The following is a 19502-nucleotide window of genomic DNA, read 5'->3' on the forward strand; positions in this document are numbered from 1 at the left end:
AGATGAGATATTAATGTCAAGGATGATAAAAGAACTAAGTGGAAGGTAGTAGAACATGTTGAGATACAGCGAAAATGTAGACTTTTTAGGATTGACTCTTAGAAAGTAAAGGATAATAAAGTGAAGAGATAAAATGATATGCTAGGTGTTTTCATGTGTCAAAAGGTGGTGTAAATAATTAAAGATCGTTTGTCTCCATACCACCAGAGTGCATTCAGATATAGTATACTCTATAGACTGCAAAAAGCGTTAGGATATGCTAGATCAAGCATATATACGAAAAGAATCCTTGCAGAGGAGTTTATGAGATTTTAGTACGTGTTTGGTAAAACACATGGTTGTTTTTAGAGCACATGATACAAATAAGAAACTCCTAGTGGAGTCTAGGAAATTGTGTTGCATGTATTCGTCTGGACACATACATATATGCAAAATTGTTTTGTGGTTTTCATGTGTTGTGACTTAGGAACTACAAGGCAGTTCTTGGGACGAGTATGCATATGTGTGAATGGTAGTATAGGCCTATACTACTGGAAGCATAAGATCCATACTTGAATCAGGAAGAGTCGCAAGGTTACTAAGGCACTAGTAGTTGAGTTGTTTTGTCGGTTTCTACTATTACCTAGGCTATGGTGATGACTTGGAAAGTATTCAGTCCCAAGTGGTCATGAAATATCGATTCCGAATTATATAAATTTGTATAAGTGAGTGGATTGGTCAAAGAGAACCATGTCATGTATAGTGAGCGACTTTAGTTAGGAGATTGAAGAAAGAGATGATCGAGGTGATCGACAGAATCATTTCAGCCTTCATCAGGACTGAGCAACCAGTAGCTAGAAATGCTATCTGCTATGATGTAGTATACCACATTTGAACATGAAGGAAGGTTTCCTTCGTGTTCGTGTTTAACTCATAGAAACAAGAGTCTAGTTCGTTGCGTCATGCAATAGAAGGTCATTAGAATGTGGTCATTTGGTCTATTACTATAGCCAAGTAAAGACCTTATTGGGGTTCGAGTTTAGGACCCAATTTAGAAAGGAATAGTAGTCTCCGATGAAACTGTAGTTGTGATTCGAGATTTAGACTAAAGGCCCATCGGTGGATAAAGGAACAAGTGCAGGTTCAAGCACCACCATCAACATATAGGTTAAAATCTATTGATCTTCGTTCAAGAAGTCAGGGGAGCTGCAACCATCGTAGCTGGTACATAAAGGCGCATTCAAGTGTCTTTTGTATGTTTTACCCAACTCCTTCAAGAAATGATAACCTAGATAACTTTCCTATTTATAGTTGTAATTTTTTTTTTCTTTGAACATACTCTTTTACTCAATAATGAAATCTACTTCATCATTCATGGCGTTAAATTTCCCAAAACAAGGTTTGGTGTAGGCACATGGTTGCACTATATACGTCGAGAAAAAACAAACGTATTCTTACATTTTCGAAAAGCAACATAAGACATTATCATTGTGGTGTCTATTGCACGAAAATCGATTTTTGCTTCAATGGTGATTGTACTTAATCAAGAAACTAGATTTGCTGACAGTAGGGGCTAGCTACACCAGTGTAAGTATTCGTGTAATAATTTAATGTGTGTCAAATAACTGTAACATTGAATACACCAGAACAACTAACCTTGTGTAGTTGGGATTGGCACAACACTGACTACATCTTCGTCCTCATCGATTCCAAAATGCATATTTATAGACCTCCTTCCCCCCTCTATTTTTCACATAACACACAAACACACCTTCCTCTGTGTGTGTGTGTTTTTATATACATTGCTACTGATAAAGACTAGCTACTAGCTAGACTATTTTTAGTTATACGTACGTAAGAATGGCTAGCTCAAAATCATCACTTGCCATATTTTTGTGTCTGATACTTGCAGTTTTAAGAAATGTTGTTCTTGAAGCTGAAGCTAGAGCTTTCTTTGTGTTTGGAGACTCATTAGTTGACAATGGCAACAACAACTACTTGGCTACGACTGCAAGGGCCGACGCATATCCTTATGGGATTGATTATCCCACTCACCGTGCCACAGGCCGGTTCTCTAATGGATTTAACATTCCTGATCTTATCAGTTGAGTTATTTCGTTTTAAATTTTTGATATATAAGTGGAGGTTAATTTTACAAATAAATATTGATTAAAATTTGATTACATATTAGGTCAAGCCATTGGAGAAGAATCAACATTGCCATACTTGAGTCCATATCTCACTGGTGAAAGGTTGCTTGTCGGTGCAAATTTTGCTTCTGCTGGTGTTGGGATACTGAATGACACAGGAGTACAGTTTGTAAGTTTCTTTCGTACACTGAAAAATATCGACAGTTCACTTAATTAATTTTCCATACTTATTTCTAATCATGTAAGTTGTACGTATGTTTTTTTTGCTTTCCTCCACGTTCACATATATGTCAAGATTGTTGGAGATTTGTCTAAATTCTTTCCATATATATAAATTATTAAACTTTACATCAAAATTTCACACAATACTGATAGTCTAACGTAATGTTAGAATCACCCACTCTTAATATATAGTATTTTCCAAGCTTAAACAAGCCCTTTACGTGCATGTAAAAAGAAGGATTTTACACATAATGATGAATATATATGCTTATTTTGTGTCTAGATTCAAGAAATCTTGAACTGATATTTATGGTTTACGTAAAATGTATTATGCAGAATAACATAATAAGGATCGGACTGCAAATGCAATACTTTCAACAGTATCAGGAAAGGGTGAGTGATATCATTGGCCCTGAGCAGACTCAAGCGCTTGTTACTCAATCTTTAACACTCATCACATTGGGAGGCAATGATTTTGTAAACAATTACTATTTAGTCCCATTCTCAGCAAGATCTAGACAGTTTGCTCTTCCAGATTATGTTGTCTACTTGATCTCCGAATACCGTAAAGTTTTAGCGGTAGGTACCACTCTTTTCATTCTTCCATTTGCCAAAAATACACCAACAAAACAAGCTTTTTGTTTTGTAACATTGTCACTTTTGAATCATTGTTGACTGAATAGCTCGTGCGTCATACTAGTTAATTTGTAGATCAAATCAAAGTTTTTTAAAATTAAAATCATGCATGGTTTGGACTAATTTGATTAGTTTATTGATTTATATATAGAAGGTAGAGGTAGTTGGATGTATGTGTCCATATCATAGTTATTGCTAAAGATAGTAACATGTAACTCTCCCATGTGCTGTATCTGTTCAATATTAATGCATTTAATGAGAACAAAATTAATTATGGACGACTATTGAATTCACTCAGTTAATATCCGTTAGAGTAACGACGTAATAATTGATTACTAGATCTGAAACAACATTGTTCATTGCTAATTTAATGTTTTTTGATGTATACAGAGGCTTTATGAATTGGGATTAAGAAGAGTTTTGGTCACGGGTACCGGACCATTGGGATGCGTGCCAGCCGAACTAGCCCAACGAGGTCGAAATGGTAATTGCGCGCCCGAATTGCAAAGAGCAGCAGCCTTGTTCAACCCTCAGCTTCAAGCAATGATTAATAGTCTCAATAGTGAGATTGGGAGCAATGTGTTTATTGGTGCCAATATTCAACAAACCAACATCGATTTCATCTCTGACCCAGGAAGATACGGTAAAATTCAGTTCATTATTTGTCACATTTTCAATAATATACACGTTATTCTTCCAGCAACCTGTTATTCTTCCAGCAACCTCTAAAATGACCCATATTGTTCACATTGAAATTAAAATTGTTAACTCTTTAACTGCAAATATACAATCCCATAACCAACTTAGTATAACCCAAGGAAAAAATACATGTGTTAAACCGTCATTTATGTGAATATTGAATGTTTTTCGGTGGGCAGGATTTGTTACGTCGAAGATAGCATGTTGTGGACAAGGACCATTTAATGGAATCGGGCTATGCACACCATTATCAAACTTGTGTCCCAATAGAGATATATATGCATTTTGGGACGCTTTCCATCCTTCTGAGAAGGCAAACAGACTCATTGTTAGGAATATTTTGTCGGGAACGACCGATTACATGTCACCGATGAATCTTAGCACCATCATGGCTTTGGATGCAGCTACCAATGTGTGATTGCAGCTAATTTTAGCTTGAAATTTCTTGCTTTAATTTGATATATTATTTGTGATTGTTTTTACTTTTTATGATCGATTTTCAGTGTTAGTTTCCTATTGTCAGTTATTATAGGTTGTAAACTTTAATAAGCTTTGTGTCAATTGTAGCTACATTTGTAGCTCCATTAAATGTTTGTATCTTGAGTAGAATCCAATAAACAGAAACTGCATTTAAATGCATTTTTTAATCGAACACTAAGTTTTATTTTATTGTTTCTTTTTGCAACCACGAAGATGTGAATCTCATGGTTCAAGTCCAAGGCAATTGGGAACGCTGAGTGTAATGGTGTTTACTCTTAGTTCTCCTTTGATACTTCCTGTCTGGGAAAATGTTGTCTTAGAAAGTTTTCTGACAGTGAAAGGAACCATGTTATTGATTGTAGGGGTGAGCAAACCCGAACCAAGAAACGGAGAAACCGACAAAAACCGACGAAACCGAAACCGAATCAAAACCGACGGTGTGGGTTTTAAATTTTTAAAAACCGACTTTTCGGGCTCGGTTTCGGTTTTGGCCCCAGAAACCGACCCAACAACCCGAGAAACCGACCCCTCTTTAAAACCGAGAAACCGACCAAGTAAACCCGCAAACCCGATGCTTTTTACTGATTATTTTATGTTTATATATATATATATATATATATATATATATATATATATATATATATATATATATATATATATATATATATATTAAAAAAATAAAAATAAATAAAAGAAGCCTAGGTCATTTACTCTCGTTTTCGTTTTGCCCTACTCGATACTCACAGTCTCGCACTCACAGTCTCGCATTCCCCATCGGCCATCGGCGCATCCCACTGAACTGAAGACGAGTAGACGACTGAAGATTGAAGTGAAGGTCCTCTGTCCTCCGGCGCTTAGCCGCTCGCACACATCCGAGGCTCCGACGGAACCCCAAACCTCCGGCGCCGCCAAATACGGTTCGTTCCTCTGATTTCGTTTTTTTTTTTTTTTTTTTTTTTTCTGATTTCCCTTGCTGTGCTTATGTTCTGAATGTTGTGTTCATGTAGAATGTGTCAATGTGTCTCTGATTTCGTTTTTTTTTTTCTGATTTCTGTTCTTTTTTGTCAATTTGGCAATTTGCCATTGAAGAATTCTGGAAATCTGGAAATCTTGGGTTCGTGACTTCGTTTTTTTCTGATTTCGTTTTTTTTTCCTGATTTGGGTTCGTGACTTCGTTCCAAGCATTAAAGAATTCTGGAATTCTTGCTGAAATCTTATTACTCTTATTATGTTTACTTGCTATCAAAATAATCAATGGTTTTTGTTAGATTTTGCCTGAAATCTTGCTGTGAAATGTTGATAAATATTGCTTAAATATTGTAATATTATTCTGAAAGTTGTGAATCTTATGGGTTGCTGTGAAATGTTGATGAATATTGCTGAATTGAAGCTTCTTATTTCCTGAAATCTTTTGGTTTACATATGGATTGTTGATTGTTTTTTTTTTCTATGTAGATGGATTGTTGATTATAAGTTTGTAATTATATATGTTTATAATCAATTAATTACATACTATTGTTTTGTACGTTTGTGTTTGTAGAGGAATTGGGGTGTGGTCAAGGGAGTTGCATGGATGAGGATTTTACTTGAATTTTAAAGGTTTATAACTCAATTATTATAATTTTATACTTTTACACAAGTTTATTACTCAATAATCATTGATCAATACTAATGTTTTTTTGGTTTGTAGATGAATGGGGAATTGGTGAAGAGATTTACATGGATGTGGATTGAAGATTTCTGTTTGCGTGTTTTGGACTTTTGGTTGTAATCGACTATTTGACTATTCCGGACTTTATGTTTTAGTTTGATTGTGTGTTTGGTTGTAATCGTATAATCGACAATTTCGGACTTTGTGTTTTAGTTTGATTGTGTGTTTGGTTGTAATAGACAATTTGGTTGTAAAACTCATGTTTTTTGAAGTATTTAACTTCAATTAGGTGTTTTTTGAATTATTTAACTAATTGTTACATTTCTGGAAAATGGGTTCAAACCCAAAACCCATGGGTTTAAACCCAGAAACCGTAAGTGTATGGGTTGAACCCAAGAAACCGAGAAACCGTCCAAACCGATATCAGAAACCGAGAAACCGAACCGACCAGAAACCGATCCTATTGGGTTCTGAAAACCAGAAACCGATCATTTACGGGTTGGGTTGGGTTGGGGTCCAAAACCGACCCAAACCGACCCATGCACAGTCCTAATTGATTGTACATTTAACTGACTATGTTGAATGATAAAAAATGATCATATTATCATGTTGCTCGATACTACGATGAATGAAGTTGGTGTATAATTATAAAAACATACAAATTCAATACAAAATCAAAATTACACAATAATCATCACAAAATCATAAAATGCATGTTAAAATTAAAATTTCTAATTGAAACTTTATATATGAAATGGTCCTCCTAAATCATATGCTCAAAAATCAGAAGAAAGAAAATAAGATGAAACAGATGAAGGTCCACGTCTAGTACTCTTCAATTAGAAAAACAAATCAGAAAAAAAAAATAATAAGAGATGAGATGGTTACCTGTGGGACGGAGACGGAGCTGGTGGCTGCAACGGCGTTCCATTGGGAGGAAGCTGGCGACGAAGTAGGGGCTTGGTGAGGAGGCAATGATGTTTAATGAAGAGCGCCGAAGAGAAGAAAGAAAGAGGCGAGGTACTGAGGAGAAAAGTCGGTATCTGTTTTTTGTTAGAGCACAATTGTCCAAAGTTTCATTTAGATATGGTTTTGGGACTTTGTGGCAAAGACATATCTTACCGGGAAATACTCTTCTTTGTGCAAGCCGAATAGTCTTTCCGATTCATTTAGCCAGAAAGATATGTTTGGACCTGGAAATATATCAATCAAACGGGTAGGGGCGGACCTAGGGGTGGTCCACGGTGGCACCGGCAACCCCTAACTTTTCCGTGCAACCCGTACTGTAAAATCCTGCGTCCGTCCCTGCAAACGGGTCCTTATTGTTACAATTGTATACTTAAAAAGTGTTTGATTTGGAAAACTGGCAACAGTTATATATATATATATATATATATATATATATATATATATATATATATATATATATATCTCCCTTTCTAATAAATAAATAGGTTGAATGTAAAACTACCATGTGTCAAACTGTATACATGCCACATGTCTCCATAATAAACTTTCAGAATTCATTTACATTCATTCAAAATTCAAAATCGGCTATAAGGTATAAGGTATAATCGGGTATAATATCACAGCACTATTTGATTCCATAAAATCAGGTCCTAAATTTCAGTAAATATTTTTTTATTTTACAAATTTACATGCATTGAAATATAGATAATACAGATACATATATCATATCCCTAAAAATCAGCTATTGATATTCCAATTTACCCCTTTTAAACCTCTTTAATTCCAATATTCACTACCACATATACGATTTCGCTTATTTTCCCGCTCATTCTTTGATGTAAGTCTTGAAATTATCATATCAATTCCAAGAAATCAGCAAATCAGTTTTAATACTCCAGAATCTGACCTGCATTCAAAAACATTCGGTTTATACTTATAGAGATATATAAAGAATATAAATAATTGATATCCCAGAAATTCAACAAAGAATTGATGATTACTTTATACTTATACCTATAAATTATACCTATAAATACCAGCAAATATCGATTGATGGTCGTTGTTTTCTTTACTGCTGTATTCAAAAAGCTTTCAGAGGCTAATTCTCTTCCACATCTCTGCATCTACATGGTTGTTGCTGCTGCTGATTTAACTTTCATACCTGATCTTGATGTCTTGAAGGACAGCTTCACTATGAAGCTTCGTGTTATCAGATTATGGACACTGGAATGTTACTATAACAAAGACGAAATTTTCTCCATTCAAGTTATTTTAATGGACGAACAGGTATACTACATATATGGTTTTAAATTATTTACAGATTTATATTTTTATTTATCTTTTTAATAACAAAACTTGAATGTTGATATTAATATACATCATAATTTAGGGTAACAAGATCGAAGGTTATGTCCCCAATGCTTATGTTTACAAGTTTAGAAAAGTTCTAAAAGAAGGGGAAGCTTTTTTCATCAAAAATCTAAATTTAGCAAAGATTGATGAAGGTAAATTTCGACTTACTGATCAAATGCAAAAGCTCACCTTCAATCGCGAGACTACTATCACTCCCTGTCTCGAGTTTTCGGGATCAGTTAATGAGTTTGCTTTTATTGACTATCATCCCATTATCGCCGACACTGTTCCAGAAAATATTTCATTGGGTTAGTATTTTCTATTTACCTAACACTTTATATATTTTAAATAACTTATTTATTTCTACCCTTAAAATAGTAACTAATTTCAGGAATTTTTTTGGTATTTATGCTTATATATAGATGTTATCGGTTTGGTGCTTGCAATTGGTGAAATTGATGCTCGAAATGAAGATAGAAAGAGGCATAAGATGAGACTACAAATCCATGATGTCGAGTTTGTTATTTATAAACTATAATTATTGACTGTATTAACTATTTTTATTGCAATATCAAAAAAAATTATTGTTTGTAATTTTTAATTCCCATCTTTTTTGTTAGTGGTTCTCAATTGGATGTTAACCTATGGGGAGATTATTGTTACAAATTCTCGGATTACATCCAAAACAATGTAAACATTCTCCGCATCGTCATAATCCTTCAATTTGCAAAGATTAATGTCTGGCAAGGTATACTGTTTTTTTTATTTCTGTTTTATATTGCAATGATTATTTATTTATTTATTTATATTTTTTTATAGATCGTCGATATGTTAATACATACTATGATGTATCGAAGTTCATCATCAATAGTGACATTGATGAGATAAAAGTTTTCAAAAAAAGGTATATTACATTTCTTTAATTTGTTTTTGGTAATAATAAATGGCAATTTATGTTATAAAAGATTTAATTATTATGTTAATTAACAGTTTGAATGAAGATGGTCCCCATGAAAACTCAATACTTTCTCTTTTATGAAATCTAATCGAATTTCTGAAAAGGATGAATTTGTGCTTAATCATGAGCTGAAAACAATCTCTGGTATTTTCGAACCCATTGAGGTAAACAAAATTCTGCAATTTCTATCAATCTTTTTAATTTCTGTTTTTTAGATATAGTTTCTGTAATTAACACATTCGGTTATTTAATATTCAATACATGTTATAATATTATTGTCTTTTTTTAATCAGATAAAAAAGTATGTTATTGTTGCGACCATAAAAGGGAATTCTTCAAAACACACATTGGTATTACCCGGCATGTACAAATTGCAATACAAAAGCAGTTCCAAACAATCCTTCCGATGAACCCAATGTCACCGGATCACTCAAAAATGTAACATATGAATGTCGAAATCCAAAATGCACTAAAACTGAAACATCGACATTTCCAAGGTTAATACTTTTTGGAAAACTCAATTTTGATATAATAGTGTTTTCAAATTATGTTGAATAATTTTGAGGATTTTACATTTGTCCAAAGGTTCATGATTTCAGTAAGAGTTCAAGATCATACCGGAAGTATCACTTTAACAATGTTTGAACAAGATGCGAAGAAGCTTCTAAAAATTTCTGCAAAAGATTTAGTTGCAAAAACAGCTAAGGTGAATGTTTTTGTTATTATTATTATTTTTAAAAAATATTGTTTTAATATATAATTTCATATATTGATGTTTTACTTGCAGCTTGGATTTTGTACTAACGTATACCCGTCCGATATTAAAGCATTGAAAGATATGAAATTGGCTTTCATAGTTTCTGTTTCAAAATACAATGTGCAAAGGAACAACAATCAATATACTATTTCCAAGATTAGTGATGATGAGACTTTGATTGAGGAGTTGGATAAAAAGTTTGTCGTTGCAGAGGTTATTATATTTGAATTTTTTTCCAAACTATAATATACTTAATAAACGACTTATTAATTTTTCATTTATTTTTTGAACAGGGAAGTAATTCACAATCGTTTGAACATGGTACCACTGATTGTGAATCTCAAGATAACATATTTATAAAGGTGTACTCCTGGTTATCTCAATATCTAATGTTAGTATTATCTTTAACTTTAATAAGCTATAATAATACTATTTTTCTTTGTTAATTTTAGGATGCACTACTAGAAAAATAGCCTTTTACGACACGCAATGTGTGTCGTAAAACGCTCAGACGACACACAAATGCGTGTCAAGGAAGGCCATGTCATATCTCAGACTGATGATAATGTGACACCAATGAATGTTTTCAAATCGACAGCCACAAGCCCAAAAAAGAATTTGGATGCAACGAAAGGTTTGAAGCGAGCTCTTGAGGATGATTTTGTTTTGGATGTCAACGACAACATGTCATCATCAAAGGCCACAAAAGTTGTAGGAGGGGAACAACATAAACTTGTCATAGTTAAGTTGGAGAAGTGATTGGTCACCTACCTTTTAAGAACAGTAATCAGTTTTTAAATTTTTTCCTAAGGGTATTAAGACAGTTTCGTTTTTTTTTTAATTTTTTCCTAAGGGTATTAAGACATTTTCATTTTTTTTTTGTTAGAGATTTGATGGATTTGGTTGTTTTTTGGTTTAAATTATTTGTTTCTTAATAGTTTTTAGGATGACTTTATATTATGTGTTTGTTTCTTAATAATTTGTTTCCTAATTTTCATAAAGTACAATCATATTTATATTATGTTCAATAAACTATATTGTTATTTTCTACAATTTTAACAATAAAATAAAAGGTTATTGATTTAATTTATAAACAATGGCGTGCAATTTCATAAGTAAAGAAATGTATACCTTTTTTAGATCTTCATTGTTGGGTATTATTTCTAGAACACATGCCATAATTCCACGTCCCATTTAGCTACATACTCACTTAAACCTATAAAAAACAAAAACATTTGACAAAAGTCAAAAATCCTTATACAATATAACATTAATTTGTGTATTCGGGTAAAAAATATTAACTTATAACTCTAAAAATATTGACAATTATGCCCCTGATTTAAAAATGAACAATTGGAATATGAAAGAATAGTTTTTATTGATTTAAACAATAAAGGACTCATCCAAAGCTTGAATTCAGAATCCTTTTAAAGGTGTTGAATTCCTTATACATTATAACATTAATTTGTGTGTTCGGATAAAAAATTTTAAGATACACTCTAAAAAATGACAATTATGCCCATGATTTAGAAATCAGGAATTGGAATATGAAAGCTGAAAGCTGATTTTGTTCCACAAAAATCCAATATTTATCTAATGAAAGCTGATTTTTTCCACAAAAATCCAACTATTGTATTTTTATTAGTATGTATTTTTATTTTCTGATCACCGGTTAAAGATTTTGCTTACATCATTCGATTCCAACATTTTAAATATCATTTTCAATGACTTTTAATGATTGTAATAGATTCAAAACTCAGTTTAATCATGTGATAACATTTCTATAACATCATTAAATCAGGGGCATAATTGTCAATTTTTAGAGTGTATCTTACAAATTTTTATTCGAACACATAAATTAATGTTATAAGGTATAAGGAATTCAACACCTTTAAAAGGATTCTAAATTCAGTTACCCCTGGGATCTCCAGCTTTCTGGGGACAAAAGAGTAATTATATGTCAAGATAAAAAAGACCCGGTAATGTTTTGAAAAAGTACAAATGCATAAGAAATGTAAACATATAACACCAACACACAACAACATACTGTTATAAGATATAAGATAGACAAAACTTACTGAGAAATATCAATGACTAAATAACAAATTTAATGTCTCTAATTGCTAATACCTTCTCCACAAAACAATGATAATGAGTTACACTTTTTTTTTACTTTTTTTGCTATAAACTTAATTAAGTCTTTTGTTCTATACTAAGTCAAAGGGAAACAAATACTTGTATATTGTTAATTGAAGGAAAAAGAATTTCAAGGATAAAAATGGATTTACTAAATAAAAACTAATTTCAATATTGAAAATTAAAGAAAAATGAATGTGAAGGATACGAAATGGAGTCATAAAACCCAAGGAACGTAAAGAAAATGGCACAAATGTCCTTTAAACATTCATGTAGCCTGAAAAAAATTTAAAAAATGTAAAATTATGTAAATTGGCAATCTCATCTTAGAAACCACACTCAAATATCCATATTATCCAAGTATATTTTTTACACATTCAATTCTTAATACAACCTTTTTTTGTACGTTTTAGCTTTAGTGTGTCAAAGTCAAACAAATTGTAAGTCAAAATACATGATGAAATGTAGAAAAATTCCCAAATTATTTGATTTGAAAAAAGATGGAAGTGAAAACTCATAACCAAATATCAGTTCCATCCCTACCAAAATTATAAGAAGATCAATTTTCTCATTAAGAAGCAAAATTCGTTCATCTTTATATGTCTGCACAAAGTTGAAGAATAGTGACTCTGCTACAAAATTGTCCTTACTCATGGTTCCACATATTTATTTAACTTAATCTCCTTCAACCATATCAAAGGAAATAGTTACTTGATTTCCCATTATATCCAATAAATGAATGCAATTTGCTATTTTATAACTTCTAGGTAAGACGATTATATTACTGTTAAATATGTGTATACACTTGTTATAGTGTTATAGTCCAGATGCAAGTTGCTATTATACCTATACATGTCACTTGCTTCCTTTCTTCATTATTATAATTAATTTGGGTTAATTTAACCTAACCAACATTGCATAACTATGTGATTTGGAGCAGTTTCTGGGATATGAGCTAAGAAAAGTGTCGTTATTAAAGAACAAGTGGGAGACCTAAGTGTTGAATTTAAGCTTCAATTCAGAATAAAAAAAAAAAAAACCATTCTTTAATATTCCAATTTTATTTGAAGTGTCATTTCAAATCAATTTGTTTCAATCAATCCTCATTTTCAGGCTTCAATTTAGCAAACCATATATAAGGAAATCAATTACTTATTTTTTTTACTTTAAAATCAATCACGTCTGAATTTTCCATCTTCCATTTGCCTTCAATTTTACAAAAAATCCATCCTGTGAGGAGTGAGAATTTTTAAAAATCGATAACTATTACCAGAAAGTTAAAACCCTAGATCCAAATAAGCTACAAACCTTTTGCTGAAATACGTTGATGACGCTCTAATCCCTCTCCGTTCTCAGTCCCGACTCTCTGTTTTCACCCTCTTCTTCAGCTATCAGCCTCTCGCTGACTAACCAACTGAAATACATCTTACAATCGCCTACACTTTTTGCCTCCGTCTGTTAGCCTACGATCAAGCTCCGTCGGTAGACTCATACGGCGTCACTACCCTCTAGGACACTCGAAATCTCATCCGCCGCTGCTGCACGACTCTTCGTTGGTACCGTGTCTTTATTTGCTTTTGAAAATCCTTTCATCGCTTACTTGACTGTATTCTGCGTTCTTGAAGAGAAGTGCTTCTGGTAGCTTTTATGTGATAAAAAAATAATGAACTTTAATATTATAAGGAGTATATGATATATAATTATTATTGTTTCTTTTGTATTTGTTTTATCTTTTATTTTTGATGGATTAAAGAAATCTTGGCTGGATTCAATTTTATTTAGTTTTCTTATTAATATTAATTCTATTTTTAATTTATATGATATATAGAAAGTCTAACATGATAAAAAAAAAAAAAAATTTGTACATTATATCTTATTTGAATCGGAATATTTACTATAAGCATAAAAATTTACTACAAAGTGTCATATGCAAATTAATATTATTAATATGTATAGATATGAAACCAAAAAAGATTTATTTGATTGAAATGTGATTATGTTTTATTAAACTTTTATTTTTGGTTTCTTTTTTTATTAATATTAAGATTATTAGTTTATTAATTAAATCCTTTAATAAATCCATTATTATTTTTAATTCATTAGTTAAAAATTAACTAATTTATCAATTTATTTATTTGTTCTTTGAAAATAAGTTATATACATATTTTTTGGCTCCCGGTTGATGTTCATTCAATCTCACAGTTGGCACCAACTAATGGTGGCCATTGCAATGACCTTGCATTTTCAAATCTATTTTTTCATTCGTTCAAAAACATGAGGGTAAAATAGGATCATTACCTTTTTTTCAAATACTTTTAAACTATTCATCATACTTTATATTTGTTTTATAACATTTTTTATAATTGTAACATTATACACAACTGTTGATTTAACGTACCGTTTTTATATTAAATACTAATTATATTTATTTTTCATATACAGATGAATGAATATACCATGGATTCCACTTCAGCTAAAGAACGACGAAAATTAAGGAAGTTATATTTGGATAATAGAAGATCTAAAAAAATGTCTACCATATCAGACGGTGAATTATTTTGTATGTTAATTTTTTTTGTATAATTACTATGTTATTTTTTAAATGATTTAAACAATTCATATCAATATAATTAATTAATATTAATGATTTTTTTTTCGTTACATGATGCAAAACTGCTTAGACGCCATGTCGCTTTGTAAGTGGTTTGGATATCCTGATTTTTTCATAACCTTTACATGCAATCCAAAATGGCCAGAAGTTCGAAGATTTCTTAAAGACACTACGCTTAATCCAGAGGATAGACCTGATATCCTATGTAGGTTATTTAAGATCAAACTTGAGGCATTGATTAAAGACCTACGTGAGAATGCAGTATTTGGCATGGTTCAAGCAGGTATTTAAATTTTTTTATTCATACTAACCATATTATATTTTAATGTCGTGTTTTATTTAAAATATAGTTATATTTGCTACATTATTTAATTTATTAATACAAAGTTGTTTATTTCTATATATGCAGTTGTGTATACAATTGAGTTTCAAAAGCGCGGTTTGCCTCATAGTCATATTTGTCTATTCATGCAACCTGATTACAAGCTTCCTACCGTGGAACACATTCATCAATTTATTTCAGCTGAGATTCCCAACATTCACCAAGATCCTGCTTTGTATTCACTTGTGAAGGAGTTCATGATACATGGTCCATATGGTGCTCAAAATGTTAATTGCCCTTGCATGGTGGATAACAAATGCTCTAAAAACTTCCCAAAGAATTTCTTTGAACATACTTCAATTGATCATAATGGTTTTCTTGTATATAGGAGAAAAAACGATGGATCGTTTGTCGAAAAATCTGGTGTCCAGTTAGATAACAGAAATGTTGTTCCATACAACAAATACCTATTGAAAAGATACCAAACACATATAAATGTTGAATGGTGCAATCAGGGATCATCCATCAAGTATTTATTCAAATATATCAATAAAGGTCCCGATAGAGCTACTGTTGCTTTTGTACAAAACAACAATGACTGTGATAAAGATGATACAGTCGATGAGATAAAAGAATACTGTGATTGTAGATATCTTTCTGCATGTGAAGCATTCTGGCGAATTTATGGATGTGATGTTCATTACATACATCCTTCAGTGATGAGACTTCCTTTTCATCTTCCTAATCAACAACAAGTTGTCTACGGCGCAAATGATGATATCGATAATGTTCTTAACCAGTCTTCAGTTGCTTCTTCAATGTTCACATCTTGGATGGAGCGCAATAAGGTTTACAAACAAGCAAAAAAACTAACTTATGTTGAATTTCCAACAAAGTTTGTTTGGAAGCTTGATTCAAAAACTTGGAAGCCAAGGGAGGTTGGATATTCGATTGGCAGAATTCATTCAGTGTCACCTAATCTTGGCGAAACATATTTCTTAAGAATTCTTTTAAACAAAGTGAAAGGACCAAGATCATTTGAAGAAATCCGCATGGTTAATGGTGAAATATGTCCTTCATTTAGAGATGCATGTTATGCTCTCGGCCTCTTAGATGATGATAAAGAATACATCGAAGCTATTAAGGAGGCAAGTCAGTCTGGATCTGGTTATTACTTACGTTTCTTATTCGCTACCATGTTATTATCTCACAGCTTGTCTAGCCCGGATGTTGTGTGGGAAAATACATGAGAATACTTGTCAGATGGAATTCTTTACACTCAACAACAAAAATTAAAATCTCCAGGTATTATAATATTCTTTACTTATTTATTTTAAAATGCATATTTAAAGAAATATACAATATTAATTTATTTCAAAAAAAAATTGTTTATATTTTTTTTGTAATTATTATACCAATTTTGTTTCAGGTTTATCACTTAATGAAGATCAAATTAAGAACCTGACTTTGTTTGATATTGAACAAATTTTACTTTGTAACAATTCAAGTCTCAAAAAATTTACAAGGATGCCTTTGCCCGATGATGATTCTGTATCCTCTTCAAACAATCGTCTTATCAGTGAGGAGCTAGATTATGACATGCCATATTTGAAGAAGAAGTTTGATCGACTTTCTATTGCATTAACATCTGAGCAACGAAACATTTTTGATGATATCATGACTGCAATAAAGAATAATGAAGGAGGTGTTTTCTTTGTCTACGGTTATGGTGGAACAGGTAAAACCTATCTTTGGAAGACATTATCTACCGCAGTTAGATGTAATGCTCAAATTGTTTTAAATGTTGCATCAAGTGGGATTGCTTCTTTATTATTGACCGATGGCAGGACGGCACATTCACGGTTTATAATTCCTTTGGTTCTTACTGAGGTTTCTATTTGTTCGATATCACCAGATAGTGAAGTTGCCAGTTTATTACGAAAAACCTCATTAATAATTTGGGATGAAGCACCCATGATTCACAAGCATGCATTTGAAGCTTTAGATCGAACTTTTAAAGATATATTCAAGTGTCATAATCCTAGAAACTCAAATTTGCCATTTGGAGGGAAAGTAATTGTTTTTGAAGGAGATTTTAGACAAATTCTACCTGTTATCCCAAGTGATAGTAAACAAGACATTGTCAATGCTTCCTTAAGTTCATCATATTTATGGAAACAATGCAAAGTCTATCAACTAACCAAGAATATGAGGCTAACGGTCGGAAGTGATACATCTGCTATTCAACAGACAATGGATTTTGCAAAATGGCTTTTGGATATAGGAGAAGGGAAACTTGGTGGTTCTAACGATGGCGAAGCGATTATTGATATTCCAGATGATCTTCTAATTAATGATCCTTATGATCCTATAGGTTCATTAATCGAGTTTGTATATCCTTCAATTCTTGAAGCTTCTAGCATTCCAGGATATTTTCAAGAAAGAGCAATACTTGCTCCAAAGAATGAAGTTGTCGGAAAAATAAATGATCGTTTGCTAGCATTATTTCCAGGAGATGAAGTAGAATATCTAAGTTCGGATAAACTATGTGAATCTGAGTTTGTCCATGATCACTTTGATGCCAATTTATACTCACCTGATGTTTTAAATGGTCTTAAAGTCTCAGGTCTGCCTAATCATAAGTTAGTTTTGAAAGTCGGGATTCCAGTTATGTTACTGAGAAACATTGATCAAAAAAATGGCTTATGTAATGGCACTAGACTACAGGTGATATCTTTGGGCAAACGTGTTATTGAGGCAGTTATCATAACTGGAAGTAATATTGGAAATCGGACCTTTATTCCAAGAATGACCTTCACACCATCTGAAAAAAAAATCTCATTCAAATTCCAAAGAAAACAATTTCAATTAGCTGTTTGCTTTGCAATGACAATTAACAAGAGCCAAGGACAATCTTTATCTAATGTTGGTTTGTTTTTGAAAGATTCGGTTTTTACACATGGTCAAATTATATGTTGCCCTATCTAGAGTTCAAAGTAGAGAATGATTAAAATTGTTAATTTTAGATAAGGATGGTAAACTTACAAATAAAACTTCTAATGTTGTATATAAAGAAGTTTTTAGAAATTTGTAAGTTGTATGTAATATATTATTCCTCATAACATGTTTTCTTCTTATTATTAATAAGACTTTGTTAATTTTTCTTTTATAATTTCTTGTTTTTATAATATACGTTTATTTTAACAACTTAATTTTTGATTTATTTACCAATTTTAATTTACTTCACTTATTGGGGTTGTTTTATTTTTACAATAAATTTAATATATCATTATATTATATCGTAACGTTTTTTTTTCACAAATAAAAACTATATAATATATATTGAAAATCAATTTCACATACTTATTTGAATCAACGATTTTAATTTTACATAACTATACAAAATAACTATTCATTAATAATTTAATTATATTATTTGATTAATAATTACGATATTTTAGTATGAAAATGTAATTAATTTCGCACCCGTGGTTCCCACGGGTTATAAACTAATATATATATATATATATATATATATATATATATATATATATATATATATATATATATATATATAACTTTTTTTATTTTTTTCTTTATTAATAGTTTCTTTTTTATATACACATTTTTTTTGTAAAATGTCTACTTTATTCTTTCTTCTATTTTACCAAAGCTGTAAATGTCACCCCCATCCCACTAAAAAGTTATTTATACCTGAAACTTTACATTAAATGCGTTTTTTCTTTTAAACATTCCTCATATAAATTTTTTTATACCACAATTTATGCGTAAACTACAAAATATAAAATATCGTATATATTTCCCTTGAAAATAATTTTTAAAATTAAGAACGTAATTATATCATCAAACTTTCAATTATTAAACAAACGTTATCAAACAACCATAAAAAAGAACAGCCATCCAAATCAAAATAAAAAGAATTATGACAAGCTCTAAAAGGATCGTCCAAATCAAACAACACATTTAATGGATGCACGTTTAAATCAATTCAGTTGTTTCACTGTCCACTATATTGCATCTTTGTGTTGATTCCACCAATTCATATCTTGAAGGATCTTGTGTCGTGATGATTCCATTCAATTGTTTAGTAGTATAGCATTGGTAAGACAACGTTGTCAAACATTGGGAAAACGGGTATGATTCAGTTTAGAAAATTTGATTATCAATTAAATTAAATACAATAAAATAAAAGGGGAATTTAATTAATAAAGACATCATCAAACAAAAGCTAATAACAATAAATTTGAAAAGGGATTTGGAAACAAACAAATAAATGTACTTTAATTAAGACTTGATTTACCCCTTCAATCATGGATGATTTCTATGTCGGACAATGGAGATTACTCATTATTCATCGGTTCCTAAGGTTATTCGTTTCCATAATCCGTTCATAAATCCTAATTATACTAAGGACTTTTAACTCTATGATCATGACATTAATTATCCCTATCATCAGTATTTAATTTGTATCATGCAAGATTTGAATGGATAATTGATTTCAATGGTCATGATAATCAATTGGTGCAAAATGGTCATCTAATCCAATTCACACACATTA

General features: G+C 31.3%; 2 protein-coding genes and 2 long non-coding RNA genes across 4 annotated transcripts; 3 read left to right on the forward strand and 1 right to left on the reverse strand.

The window, feature by feature from the left end:
- Window positions 1-1724: 1724 nt before the first annotated feature.
- Window positions 1725-4333, forward strand: LOC145159078 (GDSL esterase/lipase LTL1-like). The gene is made up of 5 exons (XM_079077976.1): window positions 1725-2083; window positions 2171-2298; window positions 2688-2930; window positions 3378-3630; window positions 3866-4333. The coding sequence occupies exons 1-5, from the start codon at window positions 1840-1842 to the stop codon at window positions 4102-4104; spliced, it is 1107 nt and encodes a 368-aa protein (XP_078934102.1). The 5' UTR covers window positions 1725-1839; the 3' UTR covers window positions 4105-4333.
- A 596-nt stretch (window positions 4334-4929) lies between these two features.
- On the forward strand, window positions 4930-6012 carry LOC145156327 (uncharacterized). Its single transcript, XR_013736612.1, has 3 exons — window positions 4930-5083; window positions 5707-5765; window positions 5857-6012. It is a non-coding gene; the product is annotated as an uncharacterized LOC145156327 (long non-coding RNA).
- A 1407-nt stretch (window positions 6013-7419) lies between these two features.
- Window positions 7420-13605, reverse strand: LOC145156328 (uncharacterized). Its single transcript, XR_013736613.1, has 5 exons — window positions 13299-13605; window positions 10986-11070; window positions 8329-8423; window positions 7814-8021; window positions 7420-7693 (listed from the first exon to the last, which is right to left on the reverse strand). It is a non-coding gene; the product is annotated as an uncharacterized LOC145156328 (long non-coding RNA).
- A 1071-nt stretch (window positions 13606-14676) lies between these two features.
- Window positions 14677-17911, forward strand: LOC145157409 (uncharacterized). The gene is made up of 3 exons (XM_079076452.1): window positions 14677-14884; window positions 15011-16075; window positions 16353-17911. Exons 1-3 carry the CDS (start codon window positions 14677-14679, stop codon window positions 17909-17911), a joined length of 2832 nt encoding a protein of 943 aa, XP_078932578.1.
- The last annotated feature ends 1591 nt before the right edge of the window (window positions 17912-19502 follow it).

Source organism: Lactuca virosa, chromosome 2 (genome assembly GCF_052849685.1).
Source record: "Lactuca virosa cultivar CGN04683 chromosome 2, Lactuca_virosa_CGN04683_v6, whole genome shotgun sequence".
Lineage (NCBI taxonomy): Eukaryota > Viridiplantae > Streptophyta > Magnoliopsida > Asterales > Asteraceae > Lactuca > Lactuca virosa.

Excerpts from the sequence above, each read along its gene's own strand:
- LOC145157409 (XM_079076452.1), top strand. The coding sequence starts at position 14,677 with ATGTCGCTTTGTAAGTGGTTTGGATATCCTGATTTTTTCATAACCTTT. Across the intron at positions 14,885-15,010 it reads ATTTGGCATGGTTCAAGCAG|TTGTGTATACAATTGAGTTT; the intron begins GTATTTAAATTT and ends CTATATATGCAG. Across the intron at positions 16,076-16,352 it reads CGAAGCTATTAAGGAGGCAA|GTTTATCACTTAATGAAGAT; the intron begins GTCAGTCTGGAT and ends ATTTTGTTTCAG.
- LOC145159078 (XM_079077976.1), top strand. The coding sequence starts at position 1,840 with ATGGCTAGCTCAAAATCATCACTTGCCATATTTTTGTGTCTGATACTT. Across the intron at positions 2,084-2,170 it reads TAACATTCCTGATCTTATCA|GTCAAGCCATTGGAGAAGAA; the intron begins GTTGAGTTATTT and ends ATTACATATTAG. Across the intron at positions 2,931-3,377 it reads AATACCGTAAAGTTTTAGCG|AGGCTTTATGAATTGGGATT; the intron begins GTAGGTACCACT and ends TGATGTATACAG.